This window comes from Rhea pennata, chromosome 1 (genome assembly GCF_028389875.1).
Source record: "Rhea pennata isolate bPtePen1 chromosome 1, bPtePen1.pri, whole genome shotgun sequence".
Lineage (NCBI taxonomy): Eukaryota > Metazoa > Chordata > Aves > Rheiformes > Rheidae > Rhea > Rhea pennata.
In genome coordinates this window covers 46,193,042-46,215,863 of record NC_084663.1, presented here as the reverse complement: position 1 = coordinate 46,215,863, position 22,822 = coordinate 46,193,042, and the positions used below count along the sequence as shown (strand labels likewise).

General features: G+C 31.3%; 1 protein-coding gene across 1 annotated transcript in view; it reads right to left on the bottom strand.

Annotated features, from left to right (window-relative positions):
- Positions 1-283: 283 nt before the first annotated feature.
- The window catches only part of LRRIQ1 (leucine rich repeats and IQ motif containing 1), a 118,725-nt gene continuing 96,186 nt past the window's right edge, over positions 284-22,822 (bottom strand). Inside the window, exons 23-26 of the mRNA XM_062568124.1 lie at positions 21,864-21,996; positions 20,239-20,299; positions 14,954-15,074; positions 284-423 (exon numbers count right to left, since the gene is read on the bottom strand). Coding sequence (XP_062424108.1) covers positions 284-423; positions 14,954-15,074; positions 20,239-20,299; positions 21,864-21,996 — 455 coding nt within the window. The remainder of the gene's footprint in view (positions 424-14,953; positions 15,075-20,238; positions 20,300-21,863; positions 21,997-22,822) is intronic.

Below are 22,822 nucleotides of genomic sequence, written 5' to 3'. Positions count from 1 at the left end.
TGTATTCCATGCCACATGAACACACAAGCAATTGAAAACACAAACTATGATAACTTATTGACATAAGTTATTGAATATAAAATATTTGCACCAAAAAAAGCTCACTGCAATCCATGTATAATAAAATAAGTCTTATGTAGTTAATTGAAATTGTATATATATACTGGTAACAAACTAGAATCCAAAAAACCATGATATTTACAGACTTTAAAAGAAACAACTTTCCACATGCTTTGGAAATCAAAAATTCAATTAACTCAACTTGCTTAATATTCTCCAACATTCAACTAATATTTTTAAGCTTTTGCCTTTTTTTGCCTGTTCCCCATCCTCCGCTGAGTTGCACTGGATGGTCTCGAAATGATATCCGTTCTTTACGAGAGGGACTCAAATGCGATCTTTCTGGAGTAGATATATTCTTTTCTAAACAATAAACAAAAAATGTGAAATGAAAATAAAACCCCAAATTTTATTTCATTGCATTATTTTTACTATAATAATAAGCTATTCATATATATCTAATATGACAGCATATCAATTTTATAATTACGCTTTTTCTCAGTCTTTTTAAAAGTAATATAGGGTAGTATTTTTTAAAAATAAAGTATTTATGAAAATAAACAGCAAAATTACTACACAATATTGCTATATTTTTCAAAGTGCCACTACCTGTCCCTTTTGAAAATATTTTCAACACAGATGGAGACACACAGTGCTTTTGATAGAGAAATTAGTAATGCCATGCAGTCTTTCAAGTGCACAGAGAACAGCTTCAGAAAGTCTCTCTCTTTTACTAATTATTGCTTTAATAAGCAGCATTAAAGCAATAATTAGTCCAAATAAAACAGATATTTCTCTTATAGAAGCCCAGCAAAGCCTTCTTCTCTTGGCGATATCTTACATTTTGATGACAGATGAAGGTGCTGAAGCAAATTTAAGAGCATATAGAAATACATTAAATAATCATATTCCTTGTCATATATGCAAACATCTGAGTAATTTAGCCAATAGTTTCTACAACATATTTAAGTATTTTAATAGATAGAATAAGCTGTAGAGCTGACTAAAGTTATGATATTTATTCTACACAAACCAAAATTTTGCATATAGAAATATCTTTGTTAGACATGTATAGCAATCTGTGGAAGACAACTTAAACTCAGCAAGAGGATGACATGGTGCAGTGTTCATAGTATAGTAATTTGATAGACATAAAGATGTATATATATATATATATGTATATGTATATGTATACACACATACGTATTTATCACCATGTTTATCTAACTTTATGAAATACATTTTACAAATGTCTTTTGCCACATATCACAGGAAGACATTACAAGTTATGTACTTTTGATACTTTTTTATATTTCAATTTTCAGTACTTTTCAATAGCCAATTCATTTTTTTACAATAAATATTCCCCCAAAAATTAAAATGGAAACCTTAAATATTATGCCTGAACATAAGTCTATCTACTAATACATGCACAATAACTACAAATTTCAAGGACTAAGACCTTCCCTATTTTCTTATGGATGCTTTTCTGTAGTCTAATAGATTTAAATAGCAGGAGATTTTCCCAACCTACAGCTCCCTCTTTCTAAAGTTACTAATTATGGCAGCTGTACCACACTAACTAGTCCTCTCTTTTTGCTGTTAAGAGCTTTCAAGTATTTTCTATGTAATTCTTTTTTTTTTTTTTTTTTTTTTCCTTTCTGGCTCAATAGACATCAATTATTTTTTCTTCAAATTGGTAGTTAACTCCAGGCCTACCTGATAAAGATTTAAAATACTAGTGTCTTGTTTTTATAGGTGACTCATTTTTTTTGCCTTTACTTAATTTATTTTCTCTTTTACTTAATTTATTTAAACAGTCAACTTTCCATTAATTATTTTGACTGGGAACAATAATGTATTAATTGAAGGCTGAGATCCTCAGAGTAGCAAATTCAGTAGCTAATTTAGTGAAAGTAAATCCATAAATCTAGTAAATCCTAACATGTTAATACTGTTATGAAGGATGCCTTCTCTTTTAGTTTAAAGAGTTTTTTTTTATATTGCAAGTGTTGTTAAACAGCAAAAAGATTTAAGAAAGTAAAATATGTTCTTTGTTTAAAATCAGGAAACAGCTATTGTATATTTAAACTGGAAAAGAAGTTTAGGGCTAGTGTATGCATGCGACTAACTCTCCTACGCACTTATCTACAAGATTATACTAATGATAAAGGTAAATTAGACACACTAGTTGTTTATGTCTGTTTTTTGATGAAACAAACATTTTTGTTTAAAAATAACAATAAAATAAATATTCCCTTTAAAAATAGAATAAATACAAATGTCAGAACAAAAATAATTATAAATTTGAAAGTTATCTTAAAAGGGATAGAGTCAATTTAGCAAAACGTGAAGTCAACTACTTTCCTAATCACCTAAGCTGGATTCTTTCTGGACTAATAACTTCACTTGTTTTTGAAACTCTCCATATTGCTAAATTTTATTTTAATGATGGACTTCAGAAATCTGTAAATGTAGGATTTCTTGCTTTCCACTTATAACCATACATAATTCTTCGGATGGGATATATTGTTCTTCCATTATTATGAAATGTATATTTTTATTTCATAAAAAAAAAAGACAATGTAATTTGTTACAAGATACTTGTGAAAGGCTTTATAAATTATTGATATATCTTTGTATTTTGGCAGAATGACAACCAAGTCTGTTACGGCAGGAATTGTGCTTGTCTAAACTTCACGGTCAAAAGTTCACAGATTTATTATCTTTATTTTTTTTAATTGTAATTGATTTATGTATTATTTAGAGGGCAGGCAAATATTCTGTAAACAAAATGTAGTAACTTATTAATTTCAAGTGCATATAAATTGTCTGACAAAACAGTGTTCTATATGTCTGAGAACCATCGCTCAGACTTTGTAGACCTTGTGGTCTCTATAATAGGGCAGAATGACTTTCTCAGCCCAAAGGTATTTTTGCAGATTCCCAGATAGTCTAAAAGTGTAGGCTCTCTGCTCCCTTGAATTCAGGTTTAGCAAATCAGAGAGGATGTTCCAAAAGCCTGACGGTTACGACTCTCTTATTCTTCATCCAGCCTGAAGCGCTGGATAGACTTCCTAGGGTGCACTTTTAACTTTACCATACAATAGTGATCTAGACCAACTTAATCAAAGCATAGACTGCTCTGTTTTTTTTTTTTTTTTTTTTCCTTCACACAGTCCTATAACACTTTCAAACAAAATAAAGTAACACTTGTAGGGAATGGTGGACTAATTTAGAATGAAAGTCAGGTTTGTTATAAAGTGCAAAGACTGCAAATCACTCCCTTTGTGTGTCCATCGCCCCATCTCTGAAATGGGCATAATATTGCTGGCTCTTCTGATAAATTACTTTGATGTCCATTAAATAGTACTAAGGGATAGGCATTATTACCAGGACTGCTGTTCCAGTTACCAGTTCTACTGGAGTGATGACAGACAGCACTGGTATGGAAATTCAACCTACTAAAGATGAATTCTCAAACATAGATCTGAGTCAGACTGGCAGAGAAGCCTAGTTATGTTGTTGCCAATGGCTGTGTTGGCAACTGGCCTCATTTTACATTATTAAAACAGCAATCCAGGCAAAATTTTCCCTTGAGAAATATTCCAATAAAGACAAGTCCAAGTCAAATGGTTAGAATTTTGTCTAGTTTAAGGGAACAAGAGAAGACAAGAGAAACTGGTAAGGGATGGCAATGCCCTTTTGAATGAAATGATTAAACCTAGAAATATTCCTTAAGTGTATAACATCACTTATTTCCATTTAATGGTTTTAATATTTCATACGAAAATGAACAGGTAAATGAAACCTTATTATATCTGTTCTGCTTGCTTATATTTACTTATATATACTTCTCCTTACAGATACATGTTTATACCTGCTCAGGGGAAGTTGTGGAATTTTACCATTTTATGATTTTTTTTTCTCTTAAGAAAAGGGTAGAAAATTGTAAAAAGTTCCTTCAGTGTACAGAAAACAAAACTAGGGTACACTAAAGCCCAGTAATGGTTAGAGCATGGTGCTGCTAACGCCAAGGTCATGGGTTCAATCCTTGTTTGGGAGTATGCTGAGGGTTGGACTAGATGATCTCCAGAGGTCCCTTCCAACCTTACTGATTCTATGATTCTAAGTGTAACTGCCAGCAAATGAAAACACTTTGAAATTCTTAAATCTTCTACGAAACATATACCTGAAGTGCTGCAAGGCCAGATATTCAGGTTTTTAAAATATTTAAAATCTCACAGAAGGCCTCTGTGAGACCATCTAACTCTCGCTCTTCAGAGCGTGCTTTCTAATTTGTTTCTCAGGACTAACAGCACTGTCTTACTAATGATGTCTAAATATTTCTATTAGGAGACATTGTTACAGCTAGCTTTGATTTGCAGTATCTCCTTTTTTTCCCTTAAAATGTGCTTCTTGCAAATGAGTGGTTCAGGTATTAGCATATGTGAATGAAAAAGTTATCAGAAAGTTTTGACTGGCAAAATAAAAGATGACATTTACTGTCTTTTTCTATTATATATAATGTGATCTATGAGGCATATCTCTCATCTGTATGCATACAAATACATATACACAGAATTGCGTATGCAATTTATTTGTGATTTACGAATAGTTATAAGCGCTATTATTCTACTTTCATTTTTTGTTATGTCTCATGAGTATATTTGTAATTGGCCTTACTCAAAAGCAATGGCAAACTCACATTGTCTCAAGCCTGCACGTAAGTATAAATTTGAAGCATTACATTGGTTTTACTTCATGTAGTGCCAATATTTTTGACAATAATAATAATAATTATTGATACAATAATTACATAGAATCTGGCAAATGTATTAAGTATAATCTAACATGAAATACAGCTATTCTAATACCTACCCATGTGGGAAAAATATCTTAGCCAAGAAAAGCAAATTAATCTGCTATCCTAAATCAGGCTTTTGAATACTGAAGTTGTAATAATAATTTACTGTACCTTAATTGAATTGTAACATTTGACTATGTGAAACTCCAGTTTATTTGGAGATATATTCAGATGCTTGCATACACCAAAAAAACATTTCTTTTGAGTATGTGCTGAAAGCTTGTCTTGGGTTTGGTGAACATACTCTTATTTTCAAGCAGTCACTTTTCTGTTGTTTAATCTGTTTTCTGCTATTGATTTGTTCTGGTCTTTTTTGGTTAAAGCCTGGGTCTTTTAACAAATGTTAAGGTTTACATATCCTCTGTTTTGATAAGTAATGCAATATGTAAAATGCTTTGAATGAAATTCTTGGTATCCAAGAAGAAAAGCTTTGTTAAAGAGGTTATGATAGAAATTTTATGATGTATAATATACGTCATAGGGTATTCATCGATCCGCCTAACGTTGTGTGTCTGGATAGAAAATTTATTTCAAAGTCTTTACCATATTGTATTACTTAACAGCAAATACAGCTTAAGGAGGCATGGAGAAAAAAAATCTAACATTTTAATGAAAGTGACCAGAACGAATCCTTAGCAGCAAAGCGTTTACATCAATTTAAGCTCTGGAAAGAGGGTAGGTTCAGCAGGTCTGTAAAAAAAGTAAAAGCTGCAATCTAAGAAAAGTTGGTTTTTAGTATTGTTATTTATGGCTATACTGGAGTCAGAATCATAAATATTTGGGTTTTTAGTTGCACTGTTTACATTAAAAACAGGAAGAAACTGTTTTGCAACTTTTTTTTTAATTATTATTTCACATTTATATTTGCCTCAGGAGAATCTTATAAGAAATCTCACAAAATCTGTATACATTCCCTTTCCAAACGGGGATTTGGAGATAAAGCATCATCCTGATTAGAATATTTTTGTAAGCAAATGATTAATTTTGATTATAAATGTCCTTGACTTCAGGTTTTCAGGACTGGAATCTAAACTTGAAATTGTACGCAAACAATTAATTTTAATATTTTTGTTTACGATACATTGAAGTTATTCTAACCTGATCGTGCTGACAATTACATACATGAATAATTTGAAGTTTAACATGTCACTCAGGCACATAAGGGAATTCACATACATAAGCATTTTCAAGAACAATGTCTTAAGTTATAAATCTTTATTGATGGAATTTCTACAAACTTAAATAAAATATTATAAGAGACAGAACACTGTGCTAACTATAAACAGGCCCTTTAGCACCATTGGTTATTAAAGTATAATACTTAATTTGTTTTCCAGCTTCTTACCCACTTCACAGATTTTGACCATTTAGGCAGATTTTTCACATGCTGAGTACCTGCCTTTGGCTGAAGATTTCTGAAAGGTCAGTCACTTCTAAGAAAAAATATATGAAAAATATTTATGTTGCACTTTGTAGAAGAGACTGCAAATCTTTGCTTCCAGGATCTGTCCAAATTTGATGAAGTATACAATAAATTAAAGTTTCTAGATGATTAGAAGAGACTTTATTGATTTTTTTTTTGCTATATTGCCCAAAATATCAATCAACATGGAACAGGTTTTCCTGTGATGCTACAAGGGGCTAAACAAGACTATTCCTAAAAATAATGTTGAAGGTCATGCTAGATCAGGGAACTTAGCAGCCTGCTTGTTATCTGTTGTCTGTGTCAGGTGGAGCCTAGCTACCAGTAAGCAGGAACCAAGGAGAAGATAAGAACCAAAGCTCCTATAGGAAGGAGACTGAGAGAAGAGGCAGAGAGTTGCAATTAAAACCCGAGAGAGAAATGAGACTGACTTGGAATTAAGGTGAGATAAACTAGGGCTAACTTGGCAAGCAGACTGAAATAATAATCTGATATAGCAGGCATAAGAGACTAGAAAAACTTGACAATTCTACCGACATTGAAAACAGATAGAAAACATAGGGAATAAGGGAGCTATGAATCGGCAAAAGGGACTAAGACAGAATAACAAATAGGGATTAAGTGGCACTAGAGTGGCCCTGGCTCTCAGAATTTACATAATTAAAAGAAGTGGAAACATAGGTGAGAATAAGCACATGAGGAGTCTAGACAAAAGATCTGTACACAAAAAAGCATTAAATAAACTTGGAGGAGATTTAAACTAGGAGATAACGAAACTGAAATACTGGCAAGGAATAGTTGGGAATAGAGAGAGAGGAAAAAAGTAATCAGATAGGGACCTGTGGATATAGAAATAGGATTGAATGTGAACTTTGAGAAGGAAATTTAAGAGTGAATGGGAGAAGAAGCTCAGGCTGGAATAATAAGTTGAAGAAGCAGAAACAAGAAATGATTATGTTATGAGAGAGAATTACAGAATCCTCAGGAGTGAGGAAAAGTCAGCAGTGAACCAAATTAAAAGAGAAAGATATTATCTTGGAGAAAAATCTGTAGACGAGCATTTTGCCCTCCAATACAACTCTGTAATAGACCAACAGTATTGAGTCTTCCTCTGCTCTGATCTGAGAAATATTTCTGAAACTCCTTGACAAATACCCCCCAGGAAATGACACCTAATATGGCTATTATTTACTCTTATCTCATATGACAGAGATCCTTGTGGTAGGTCTAATGCTTCCAAGGTTCCAAGTGGGTAACTAAGTTACAGGGAGGGCATCAATATCTCAAAATTGATTTTTTTAACTTGCTTTTTTCCTAAAAAAAAAAAAAAAAAAAAAAAAAAATCCAGCATTCATATACACCCTATCCTAAAAGAAAAACAGGCTGTAAAATTACACATATAGACTTTAGGAAAAATCTGAGCTGAAGTTCACTATGAACTCTTAGTTATGCTTTCACTGAAGTCTGCGTTTTGGTAGTCTTAATTACACGACCACATTGTTTTTCCTCCTCTAGCTCTTTTTAATATAAGAATGAATAGAGTTTGTATAGTGAAGGAAATTATTTGCACACCCCCTCCCCCTTTTCATTTCTTGTTTTTGAATGTGTGAACTAGACGAGGCAAAAGATTGCAAGACGTAAAGTTGAGGGTGCCTGGTCAGGCAATTTAATACTGCCCTGAATACTCTTTCTGCCTCTATTTTGTGAATGATATTTGGAAAATCACTTAATCTTTTCTTAAGCACTAACTGTGCATCTCTCCTTTTTTCAGTATCTAATTAGGGTCTCAGCTTTGCAGAAATACTTATCAGTCATAGCTGAGTCAACGGTAGCTCTACTTTCATAATAGTGCTTACAAGCTATCCACTTTAAGAAAAATATGTCATAATATAATACAAATTCAGTAACCTAAATGAGTCAACCTCTACTTTTATTTTCTGATAAATATACCTTCTTAGTTTACATAAATATTGTAGAAAGGCATTCTTTCCATATCTGTGAAAGCCTCAATTACTACACAAATGAATGTAATAAAAAGGCTCATGGAGATATTGTATCCTCAAGCAGATTAAGAATAATGTGTAATGAATAATGAATAAATAAATGAATAAATAGTTTTCAAATAAATAATATGGAAATACTTAATAATAACTTAAAGAGTAAAATGTATTTTGTGCACTAAAAGGAAACAATGGGAAATGGAGAATATATACTTGAAAATTATCACAATACATATCTATAGAGGAAAGGGAAGGTGTAAACAGAAATACTTATGATTTTTTTGCTTTGAATTGATTTTGCAATCTTAATAATAGTCTATTTAAAATATCTGTAGTATATAATTCTATTTTTTTTCTATATAGAGATATTGTATATATCTAATACATAGTATCTATTCTACATATTTTTTGAATTATTTTCACAATTCAAAACATATACGATGAAATGATGTTAGAAAAGGTATTATTTTCTCTCTGTCCTACTAAATTTAATGGAAGTAAGTTCTAAATGCCTTTAAAATCTGCATTTAAGTAATTTTTTTAAAGCATGCAATCTGTAGTTTGTTCAAAAAGATTAGGAATATTCTGTTAGACAGTTAACTACTATAAGAATACCTATGCATTTCCATATTCATTTCAAATGATTGAGATAATAGTATCTTTCAACTATGATTAATGAACAGGTGAATGTTCTGATCCTGTGATATATGTGAAACTTTGCATGCATGAGCATTCTCATTATGCAAAATTATACACAAGTACTTTCTTGATCAAGATTTTCTTCTTAAACACACTCACCACAAACCCAATTTTAAACTACTTAGGCAGGGAAATCAACGGGATTGCTCTGATGAGTAAAAGCTATAAGCTTGTTTCCTCAAATTTCAAAAGAATAACTATAAGTTATTAAGATGATATACAGCAACAGTGAAATACTAAGCTGTTATACAAAAAAACAGTAAGCAATACATGCTTTCTTGTATCACACTGAAATCTTGGCTGCTGGCTTTGATTAGGCCAGGACTTCACTTCAGAATTTTTGTCTTCACAATCATAGATTTGAACCTAATTTACATTAATTTTTGAGAAAAGCCTTCTTCTCAAACAGATAACATTCAATTATATTCAATTCAATAATATTAAATTACCAAATTTAAGAAATTCTCAAATAATGAGAATTAGAATTTTTTTGTGTGAGGGGGAATTAATCATTCCACTGTATGACAAATTAGTTGATTTTGTCAATTTACTTTAACTAATTTGAGGTTTGCAGGGCTTTATCTGTGTATATCCATTTGAAATATTATTTCTGTGTTGACATGGTAGGTTGCAAATAATTTATGGATCCAGGAAGAGGCCTTTTCCCTATCCTAACAGTTAAATTTAATGATGCCATCATCCCTTCATCAGCAGATACATAAACATTATATAAGGGACTATCATGACCATTATTTCTGCAGATGGGAAAATTGATATATATAGCAGCAAAATGACATTCCTAATATCAACTACAAGGCTAGTGGTGGAACTGGAAACAATCCAAAAGTCCTGAACTTACTGTCAAGTATTTTCTCTCATGTGGATAAAATATAGCTGATTCACAGCATTCATTTACCCTATACAGAAAAGCTGGGTTTAGTATTTAAGTTTGTATAAGAACAAATGTGCCATGCATTTTCACATACAGGACATTAAGTAAAGTTCAATACACTGAATAATGCTTAAAATAACATGAAGAGTATTGTACTGATTTATTAATTTCTCGTACAATTCTGATTATTTCAAAGAATGCATCAACATTAATGTCAAATGCAAAATTTGGATGTGACACCATATTAACATTATAAGCTTTGTCCACCTACGCAATAAGCTGAGCTCTAGTCTGAAAGTTCCTAAAGAGCCTCTACTTCACACAGAGATGTGCCAATGCTCAAATACCCACCTCTCTGCAGGATTTTTTGCTTGGGTAGAATTCTAACTTAACATGCCATGTAGGAACCAGAAAATGTATAATACTAATACTGAGGGAAAAGAAGCAGGAATTTTTTAAAGTGAAGCTGTAGTACTGTTTAAAATAGAGTTGAAGATTTTCTGAGGGACTCTTATTTATCAAAAGAAAGGAAGGCAATAAAAAAAGATAGGGAGTTCTATCAGAGAAGAAAAATATGGCAATTAGCAAAAGAATATCAGTTCAGATAAAAGAGTAAAAAGGACAGTAAAAGAAAAGTTACTGGTTTTTCATTGAGTTCTAAGTGTTTTCACTGTAATAAAGACCTTATTAAATTTCATTAATTTAATTCCACAGAGTAACAGAACTGTAGAGCTAGAATTTATCTGAAAAACAGACTAGATAAATGTTTCATAATGAAGATAGCATTTAAGTGTTGGTTTTAGAAATAGGGACGATTAAAGAATGACAGGATTCAGGCCCAACAGTTGCTGTTTTTTTCCTCCCTGAAAAGTAATATTTTACTGAAATCAAAGATTTGTCGAAAGACTAGGATTCAGGGAAGAGAAGAACAAAGAATTCCAGGCAGTATTATAAATTACAGTTAAAGACAAAGCTCCCATTACATTCTACTTTCAAATTTGGGTACCTCTGGAACAATTTCGGTCTAAAAGAGTACAAGTTAAAAGACATGAAGCAGAATGAAAAGAAAGTTTAAGATTAGTAGAAAAACCCCAAACTTCTGCTTTGTGAAAATGGTGGTGAGAGGAGGGCAATGTACAAGATACAGACAAAACTCAACACAAGTTGGAGACAGCCAGATTAGGGTACTTAGGATAAACAGGAGTTGAAAGGGTACTGATGACTGTCATAACATGCCCACTTACTAGATATTAATACATAAAAATTATCTGTTCCTCTCTAGTTATCACAAATTAATTAATTTCTAATTCTTGCAAAATATTTCTATGTCCACCTTGTAACGTAGCATTGACTACACAACCAGTGCAGTGCTCACAAAATGGATTTTATTATTATCAGTTCACACCAATGTTCATGGAGCTGAGAAAAAGAAAAAGATGAATATAGGACTGATATTTGAACTTTGCGTAAGGCTAACGAAACTACTGACCATCATGGCTCATGTATGTATGTTACAGAGAAGGTATATGCAGAGGAAAAGATCGCTCTCTCTCTCTCTTTTTTTTTTTTTTAATGACTTTTTGTACAGAAACAAGGTAAGCTGATGTGAAATTGAACATTAGGAAATAATCATCAAAAGGTCGCACATTTCCGTTTGCAAGTCATTGGCAGAAAGTAGACCACAGAGATCAAGATTTAGCAGTGGTCAGATTAGAATGGTTAAGAATAGGCGGAAAGAAAAATAGAAAAAAAACCATTTACCAGGGATTAGAAAGAAATAATCATGATTTCTAGAAATAATATAATTCAGAATGCTTGAGAATGCCACCATTAAAGTGAAGTGCTAAATTTTATAGCTAACTAGTTAGTCTCACTGAACTATTGCTGCTCTCTCACCCTTTAGTTTTCCTTTTTCTTTTTTTCTCTAATACTAGGTAATCCACATCAGTCAATTTTGCTTCAGAATATATAACATGGAACCACATTAAATACCTTAATTAATTGAGATACATGAATGCTTTACTTAAACTGAGATGCACTGTGCCCACAGCATTTCCGTTATTCTTCAATACATCTTTATGTCAAAGAATGGAATTAAGGTATTTCAGGATTAGATCTCTTTTTTAATCCACTCCAGCCATTTTTTTTCGGAAATAACTAGTAATTTTGAGCAATAAAAATCATAATTCTACAAAGTCTAATTTTAGAAATACTAAGAAACTATCCCTGGAAAATAAAGTGTATAAAAAGTACTTCCAAGTTGGGCAGTTCTCCAAAATATTTCTGAAAAATCTTGATTTAGCTTTTCTAAAAAAAACCTCCGCTAATTTTGAAGCATTGCTTTTCTGCCTTTATGAGAACACAGTCATTCATGTGCAGCCATTTCCCTGAGCTATATAAAATGCATTTTCTTTCAATATTAGATATACATTTTTTCTGAATAAAAATACCTAACAAATAATTTATTCTGCACTTTTAGACTACTATTTTCAGCTTGGAGGATTTTAACAATCTTACAATACAATTAATGAATTTCATAAAAAAAGACATATATGATGTCCCTTACTAACACCTCTGATATATACTAAAATCTCTGTGAGAGAATGTTCAAAATATTTAATACTTCCCATTACTAATTCAAAAGAATTTGGAGCATCACTTAGGGTTATAGAAACTGCAAATCAAAGTTAGTAAAGTGCTATTAATTAAAGCTTGCCATATTACTGAGTTTGAATTGCCCTGAAAAAGGGATACAAGGACTTGATTTAACAAGTAATTCAAATGAGGCCACCTCCAAGGTCAGAGTTTCTTTTCTAAGCTATTCTGTAATACAAATTTAAAATACATCTACTGAATCTTTAAAATAGTTTCTACGATTCTTCATTAAATATTTCAGAATGCAAAACCAAGACAGATTATAGAACAGGAAATATTTTACAATAAATACAATTTTAATGTCAAAATATAAATGAAAAAGTCTGATGTTTTCAAAGTAATGATACCACAGAGTTAATTTGCTGTAAATTATTGAAAAACAACAGTATTTGGCAAATTGACCTAATAAGATAAGCACATCTATATACTGAATATAAATTCTATACAGATAATGGTGAGGTTTAGTTTTAAATATAACATGCATTACAATTTAATGTATCACCACTGTTTAATCTTCTGAAAATCATGATGAATAACTTTTTATAGATGCACATGTAGAAACATGTATAGAAAAACATAAGACATTACTTTGAACCTTTTTTTTTCCCCTGAGTTCCTGTACCACTGAAAAGAGAATGAATGTGTAAATATGCTATAGCAGATAAGTATTTTGCTGTAATATACATATATTACTAGACACAGTAAACCCTCTCTCTATCTCTCACACATATGAATATTCCCATTGATTGTTCTTTCCTGGTCCTTTTCTATTCTCTTCTTTATAAAGGTATAATACAATAGCACTTGTTTTCTTCATCATACTCAAGCTTCTTACTAGGGCAAGTCTTACAGGGCCATCTCCAAAGAAAGAGCTTATTCTTGTTTATTTTTCTCAGTGGCAGTGTAGTGTAGGTTACAATACAGACAGCAATTATATGTTGATATTAATGTAACATACGCTATTTAACTTAATTATTCAAGATTTATGCATTCATCCTATTCTGAATATATGAATACAATGAAAATTTTGCCATTGACATTAGTAGCTCAGATCTGTTTCACCTAAATTCGGGAACTGAATAATTTAATTTAAATGGTGGGACTTCATCAGCAGCCAATGGAGAGAAACAGGAACGTTCAGGATGCAATTCATTCCTTTCTAAGATAGTAGACAGGCAGAAAGAATCATATTCTCTCTTCATGGATGCATCTACCTTATTCTAGGACTTCAGCCTTTATCTAACTTAATTTTAGGAATAAGAATTAGGTGAATAAGCACTGACAACACTGTATTCACTTTTACTGTGGTGGACTAAAATAATACAAATAATTCTTTATTAAAAAAAGTCTTTTAAAAATATGTCATGAAATGGAGATAAATATTTTTATGTATTTTATATATACTTAAATTTTAATTCAATTTTAACTTAAACTGTAAAGTCAGTACACATATAATTCTAATCAAAATAAGCAGACCTAGTAATTATATACTATTTGTCAAATAACCTGTTTTCTATTTTGACATAAAGCATTTCAAGAAAATTCACTGCTTGTATAGTTTTAAGAATTTGAATAATTTTGCCTGTTATTTAACACTGCATATATTTTTAAGAATGTACATTTTGCAGTTTTGAAGTTGTATTTATTTGCAAAATCCATTTTATATAAAAATGACATACAAAATATAGTATATAATACTATAAATATGTTAAAAATTTCCTGAGGAAGATTACACAAAATACAACATGTAAGTTAAAATGCTACCTTTATATGAGCTTTTCATTTTTTCATTCTTTTGTTAATTTATATGCTCTCAAAGAGTGGTAACAACATACTGCTTAAAAAGGATTCTCTGCTGCTGAGTTAAAGTAAATAAGTTCATAGTAAAAATGTACTACATCATGCTTTGTAATCAACATGATTGAAATCTGTGGCTTGATTAGGATATCTCTTCTGGTATTCTGTTAATAAAAGATGTATTTTAGAAATTTCTTTTGGTAAAATGTGGAGAGAGAACATAAAAAAATGCTTTTAGAGTAAAATATTCTGTTTTATAATTCAGAGAGGGGAAAAATAATAATCTTGTAAAAAATCAACCATCAGAAGATTTAATATACATCACAAGGGATCTCCTGTGGGTTAAAATTACAAGAAAAAAAACAGATAATTAATAAAATAATAAAGGTATTAATGATGCAGTTTCTAAACAGAACTGTAGAAAATGTATGGAAAGATTTCAGATAAGAAAGAAACCTAAAAAGAGGTAGCACGTGTTATTAGGGATTCCAAGAACACTCAGTTCCACCAAAGCATTTTAATGATCTTTAAAACTGATATTGAAAAACCCCACAACTTACTTGGCGATCTTGCTGAATGTCTGTGTGGCTGATTATTTTTTTCTCTGTCCTGAGTCAAAGCACTTCCACTGGTCATGGAAACAAGGTCTAAATCCGTGTCTTCTCTGCTTACAGGGCTTGCCTGGGAGCAGTGGGAGAGAATGTACACAATCATGAAACAAAATATAACATTTTCTGAATGCAGCTCACATTACCCCAAATAAACAAACAGGGTCTGTCAAACAACCTTCTTCAAAATGATACCACAATCCTTTATTGTTGCTTAGGCTGAACAAATGCACTATGTCAAAGCATTTTTGTAAATAAGAGCCGATTTCAAAATTGTGGTTTGTGATCTGAGTCAGTGCAACAACAAAAGAAAACATTTTAGTACAGTAATTTTGAAGAAAATCAATCTTGCAGACAGCTGATGAAACCTTAAACAGCTTAAGATCATTTACTGACCAGTCTATAATTTAAGCTATAGTTGAATGCCAGAGATGTCATATTGGATTATTTTCTGCAATATTTATGTTTTATCCAGGACACGTATCAGTTCAATCAGTCAAGGATCCAGTAAGTAATTTAATCTTTTTGTTGTTCACTACTTAACCATATCCATCAGAAAGCATTTAAATTATACTTTAGGTAAAAGCATTACATTAATTATAATCTTCTAATATGCTGTGGTGGTACATTTTGGCATTAGATGTTTTACCTGAACTTATTATCTCAGAATAGAAGTGAAAAACATCTTTCATTTTAGCAATCTGTCCAGATTTTGTGAAAGTGTTAGGGTAAAGGCTAGAAAGACTGACCTGGAAGATACCACACATTGTAAATGGCAGATTGTTATTTTTGTAGAAATTACTTCATATTTGCTCAGCAAGAGCTCCCTTACCTTGAAATGAAAAGCTATTCAACACCAGAAGCAGCTATCTAACTATACTGTTGATTAGATACTGAGGGCTGGTCACAGTCATGGGGAAAAATAAAGCTTTGCAGAAGAGCAATCTACAAAACCCCCTGCATAGAGCTAATCAGCTGGAAGTACTGAACGTAGGGGTATATTTAAATTGTCTAGTCTCTGGAACTTCAGAAGTGGAGTCCAAGATGCAGAACAAGTCCTCCCTCTACTTGGGATGAAAAGCCCCAAATTCCTTTCATAATCCTGGTGTCTAGCTAAGTTCACTTTTTTTACAAAAAGAAAAAAAAAAAAAAAAAAAGAAGAAGAAAAAAAAGAACAAGCAATGCTGGTAGTAATGTCACTGAGACATTATTTTATTTAATATCCTAGCAGCTAGACTGCTCAACCAGGAATCGAAAGCCTTCCTCAAGCAGTCAAAGCCTGCTGCTCCCTTTTCTCAGGAAAATGCCATTACCAGAAAGTTGGAGGCTACTCTGGAGGAGACGATCTCCAGACTTCCTGTTCGTAGTGGCTCCTTGTACCAGGAGAAGCAATGCACCGCTGCAGACAAGCAGGAAGATTGCTTTGTAGTCCAATTTCACTTAGGGGACTCAGATGAAATGGAGACCTGTTTCATTTCTTTGCGTTTTTCCAGTCACTGTTTAATGTAAAATTCATTTAAAAGTTCATGTCATTTTCAAATCACCAGCTCCAAAGATACAGCGGTTTTGTTTATGCTCTTCCTTAGTGACTGTGTACCATTTGTGTCAGCACAGAAAGTTTATCCCTTGTTTCCTGATGCCTGCTTTTTATGTTTAATGACCATGATTTTTAAATTTTGTTTTGCACAGATTGCAGGCTCTATTATTGCTGTTAACTTTAATAATCTATTTTCTCTTCCAAGGCAATATTAAAAAAAAATTTGAAAGGAGTGACAGTTTTGTCTCACCAATTCTACTTATTTTCAGCCTTCTTATTTACAGTCCATTTAAGTTTGCTCAAAGTCTTTAAATATAAAGCCCATAGTCTTTCTCTAGTAGAAATAATGCAATCACTGTGATGCTCAGAGAAATTCAAAACAAAGGAATTGGTTAAATAATTCGTATTTCCATCCAATCTTTTCTCAAAAGAGCAAAAATTTTTCTAATGTCACAATTTCCAAAGACACAGAAGGCCATATTTTACACAACAATCTTTTCTATAGAAGTATTACCCAATTCCTACCATCATAGATTCTGAAGATTCATCATCTTGCAGACAAAATTATACTGTATCATATGCTAGATTTCAGTAGGTCTGTCTGATTTTCTGACTTAAAAATATTTGTTATATTCATTCAAATAAAGAAAATTGTTTCCACACAATTATAGTCAAAGTAATATTTAAAGTTGTATTAGTTACTGGAGAAAATTTAATTTCAAGTTTATAAAAAACCTGAGTGAAAGCCCTCTGAAGCAAATTAAAGCTTTTCCTTTGAGATTAGAGCCAAAAAACATTGGAAGTAGTTTATAATACTAGTACACTTCTTTAAAGAGTGCAGTCTTGGACCTTCATCTGTAGCGATCATTATATTTAGCTCTTTGGTTATTTTGCCCTTAGCTTTATTCTTTTTTCTAATTAATTGGAAATTAATGTCATTTAGGAGCAATGTTCGCCTCAAATGCAAATCTGAATCTGAATACTTGTCTATTCCTATGCTGAATTGTTTTGTTACCTTCTGAATGTAAAAAATGTTTTCAAATTCAAACTATTGCTTAATAATTTGGAGATGCTGATCAGTAATGAAGTGGTTAACAACTTAGGTATCTTAAAGTAAATATACCTGTAATTCAGCAAAATTATATTTAATTTAAAGTACTCAGTTTCAGCCGAGTCAGCATGTCTTCCTAAGCACTTACGTCGTAGCATTAAGCAAAATTATCAAGATTAACCAATTAAGGTCTTAGACTTAATGCAGGTTTGTAAACACAGTTCATTCCCCAATCAGAAGGGCTGAAATTGTAATGTTAATATGCAACTATTAAAATACCATCACATATCAGCTAAAATGAAAGTCTTCAATTCTTGGAATGTGCATAATTTAGAAAACCATATTAATCTAGCACTGTCAGAATACAGGTTTTGGAAACTCATTTTCAAATGAAGATAAAGAAATAAATACATAACCAGTACAAATCAAGAATTTTATTATGCACCATAAAACTCTACAAATGAGTATATGATATATTACTAAAGTATTTTTGCTAGAACTGCCAAGAAATGTTTTCCTGTTCCATTTTTTTTCTTTGAATGCATATTTTCCCCTTTCTGATTGCCAGAGATTTTCCTGCTTTTTGATATTGATTATTGCAAAATGTTAACTTTTTTTTATAGTTTTTAGCTGAATTACTTTGCAAAAGCATCAGGAGTATGTTCACATTTCATCAGTCAAAATGTAAGAAACCAAATATACATTTTAAAATATAGTTCTCCAGTGATTTATGCGTACAAACCACATTTCATTGACTATATAATATTGCAATCCATAGTAGAGATATATTTTATTCCTTTTTCTATTATCTGATCTTCCATTGCATTTTTCTCAGTATTAGGTTCATGTGGAACAGCTATGTAATTATGTGGCGCAAGCTGTGACAATCCTGTAACACTGCCAGTTATGTGGGCACACCACATAATACTGTTGTGGGACTGCTGCAGTATTTTGTGGACAAAACTGCTTATTGTATATCACTCACAATCTACCTATGCACATATGTTTACTGATAATTACATAATATGTATTTCTAGATAATATTATTAGATTATGATTTGCTCAAATTAGAACAATTACTGTTTTAGACTCTACCTAACAAACAACTACTCAGGCTGCTGCATCAAAACCCGAAGAGTAGCCTAGTTCATGACTGCAGATACTCAACTTTAAAAGAAACCTAAGAATTGGTCATACAGCACGCTCCAAAGAAAAATCTTAGACAAAAGTTGACTTCAAGAAAATAAGAACAGTACCTTCTAACAGCACTTTTTCAGTAATGAATTTTAGAAATGTTTTATCAAGAGATCACCCATTTTTGTATCTATTGCATAGGTGGTGAAACTAAGGAATGAAGAAGATAGAAAGTACCCAGATGCTCAAGATACATAACTGGATATATAATTTTATCAGGAGGGGGATTATCTAACTGTGTAAAACTCTTTTAGGTAACATCCTATATTTTGTATAAAAATCTATGACTTTGTTCCTGTTCTTCATCCAGACTTGAAGTCTGAAATATTGAAAAATATGTCTCTTTTTTGGAGGGCTTGGGGGATGGAAAGTCATGATTTTCTCTAAACAAATTTAGCTTAAGTGACCCTTTGTAATTCAGTGCAATAACTTCATATTCTCATCAGTATGTAAAATTATTTTAGCAATTATTTCAGCAAATATATTTTTTCAATAATGAGAAATGTAAACAAATACAACAACAAAAACCTGTAGTCAAACTTTATAAAAACACAGAGTATATATATATATATATATATTTATCTATACATACGTATACACATATGCTGAAATGTGTTACATTCACTGTCTACTGAAATCCAAAACTGAAAACATTGTATCTATATAACTGCTACAAAATGCAGTCTTGGTGTATTTAAATTTTTCTTCAACTAAAGATAGGCACATGGAATATATAAATATGTAGACAATTGCAATAGTATTAAGTACCCACTGTATACATTCAAATGAAAATACAGATCAGTCATAACTAAAAATTTTTATAAGGCTAAATTAGGTGTAGTTTGTAAGTTTTTGCACTTTTTTTTAACCATACATAATTATATCAGCAAGAATATTACTAATTTGGTATCAGATGTCAAGTCATATATGAAATAAGTGGGCCTACAGGCATCGCTACATGAATCACCATCATAGGAACTTTGGGATATTTCTGACACAATCTTTTAATCCTGAAAAACTTCAGATTGTTAAATGGCTTATATTCCCCCTCCCACCAAACTGTAGAATTATACATTTCAGAAAATATAGATTTTTTAAAAACTCTATATGTGTTCTCAGTCAATAGTGTAATTGCTGCTGAAGTACCTTTTTCAAATGCTTTTTTAAAGGTTCAGTGCAAGTTTTAAAAAACACCCCGTAACGTTTGATGTCCTAAAAACAAAAATCAGTACCAGATTTGAAATCGATGCCTTACACATAAATATGGGTTCTTCTGTCCATAAATTTCTGCTGATCCCCATCAATGGTTGATTTGATTGTCAAATAAAGACAACATTAAAGAATTATATTCAACTAAAGAAAGCTCCTGCTTGTTTTTGTACTAAGTATACATTTGAAAACATGATCAAGGCTTAGCTGAATTCTGCAAAATTCTACACAAAAACAAGTTCTTACCACAAGCTGTACACGTCTACCATTGCATATCGCAGGATCTAACACAGGCAAAAAATGATTGCTGTGAAAAATATAGAATGGAAATTTCAATAAACTTCACTATACTGGGTTCATTAAAATATACAGAATCTTTTTCTAGAAATGCTTCTGCTCAAAGGCAGCTAATTAAGACTATTTAAAATAAGCCCACAGTTAAGATTTGTTTTAAAGTATTAGAACAATGAATATTGTTTATTAATTAATTAGTGTTAAAAACACTATTTTCAAATTGTAGATGTCAATAAATATAAAAATACATGCATGTTTGTATGTACTGACATAAATTTTACCCAGGTCTTGACTCATGGAAAAGGGACGAAAGAGCTTCCATTAACTTACTGGGACTATAACTCAGGCTCATAGTTATCAGATACTATCAAATAAGTTGACTCACTATTTTATGTAGGAATAAAACTATTTCCAGTTAGATAAGTTTATCAGCTGTTCTGATAATGGAGGTCTTGCTACTTGCATAGGTGAGATCTTAACACATGTCATTACAGCTTTCAGTGCATTGCACATATCTGCAGAAGCTTGGTAAAATTATTTTAAAGATTCTTTTATAAGGTACCACGTTTTCTAACTTTCAAATATTATATGTTCTCTTGCAGTATTTTCATTCAAATTAAAATCCATGACAATCACCTTAAAAAAATACCATTTGGAATGTTTCACTATTATTTGACACAACTGACAGATAAAGATTTTCTAAGGAACATTTGCTGCAATATACTTCCTCCAGTTATTGATACAATTTTGAAATGTAGAATATTTTTCCATATAAAACATAACAATATGCAATCCACAAATTAATTTTATTTTCATAGAAATATATCTAAGACACTAACACTAAATTCATTGCCTGTTGACACATTGCTCAGCTTTATTACAGGTGCTTAGCATTGTGACGACTAACGACTTCAATAAGATATTAATGGCTTACACTGCATTTACAACCAACATTTACTGACTATGCATTCATATTAGTTTAGAGAATAAAATTAACCTTTTATTTAACTGCACTGAGATTTTACCTGTTTAACATCCAAAATCAAGTTACTGCAAAATGAGGGTTTTTAGAACATTTTCTAAAAAATACGATAGAGATATAAGGGTAGGGTCTATGCTTTGAAAATAAAATACAAATTCATACTATCTATTTAAAAAAGTGTTGGCTTTCTTTTTTTTCCCTTTTAATTTCTTAATCAAATTTAACAAGATAGATAATGTTACAGTTTATCTAATTACATAAAATCATATTACACACCAAGGCAGCTATAAAACATATGAACAATAGGTACTTTTTTTCTATGCTCTTTATAATATAGAAACCATTGTCTTGCTAGTGTAAAGTTATGCAAATATTCATAAATTTTGCATTGCACAGCCGTACATTATCACTGTGGAAGAAGCATCTATACAATGATTAAACCAGTTCTGAAGGGTATTCTATTTGGGACCCGGAAACCTGGTATATTGGCTGCTAGCTCCAAAATCATGTTTGCTTTAAGATAATTAACCTAGGTTTCATTTTACAAGATACATTTACAATAAAAAAAAATCTAATTTAAAGGAGATGACCTCACCACTTCATATTTCTGGAACTGTCTGCTTCATAATCCCAAACCTGTGTATGAAGCCATTGGTATGTAAAGTCTTTTCTCCGTAGTAATTTATCATTTAAAGCAGTATCCATCCGAGAAAATTCTTCTCTCTTATCTGGAGAGGAAAAAGATATTCTTGTCTTTCATTTTTATTTTAAAAGAAAAGTTTGTGAAAGATTCTCTGGATAAACTTTGAGCATACTGCATCATATAAAAGTCAATTATCTCATTTAAAAAGCTGAAAAAATGTGAATTATTTTATTTTTCTGATATATTTAGAAGTTATTTTAAATTAATTTTGAATTATATAGTTTATTTTCTTTAAGTTTAAATATTTGTCTTCTGAATAAAAGTATTTTTTGAGAAAGAAGATTCTTCTTCATAATGTTACTTTTTCATACTGGAAATATATATTAAATATAAATTACTTGTTATAGAACCTCCAAACATTGAAATGCTATTAAAATGTACTATCTCTATGCCTAAAAATACACATTAATTTATATTTATAATTCTATTTACCAGTCAATGAGATAAAAAATTCATCATTGTATTTAAGAGTGGACACATGGCACTCCTATTCTTCTGATCTATCTTTCAGTAACAGAATTTATGAAGACACTTTAATTGCAGCTTGTGACAATGGATTTCAAAGTAATTGCATACATTAATATCACTAATCAGTACATACTTTTGGACTATGAAAGAGAGCCAAAGATAGAGGACAGAATACTGACACTATGACAAAAACTGTGAGATCTGGGAGAGTCTTCGGTACTGGAGACTGTTCTGGTGGATATCAGATATATTTTGAAGCATGAGAAAGAACATGCCAGAAAATTGGAAGACTTTGCAGAAGAATCATTACTGTGACACAGAGACAGTAACAAGGGTAGAGTAACCGTTCTTGTTTTCTACTCTTATATATTCATTTTATAGGT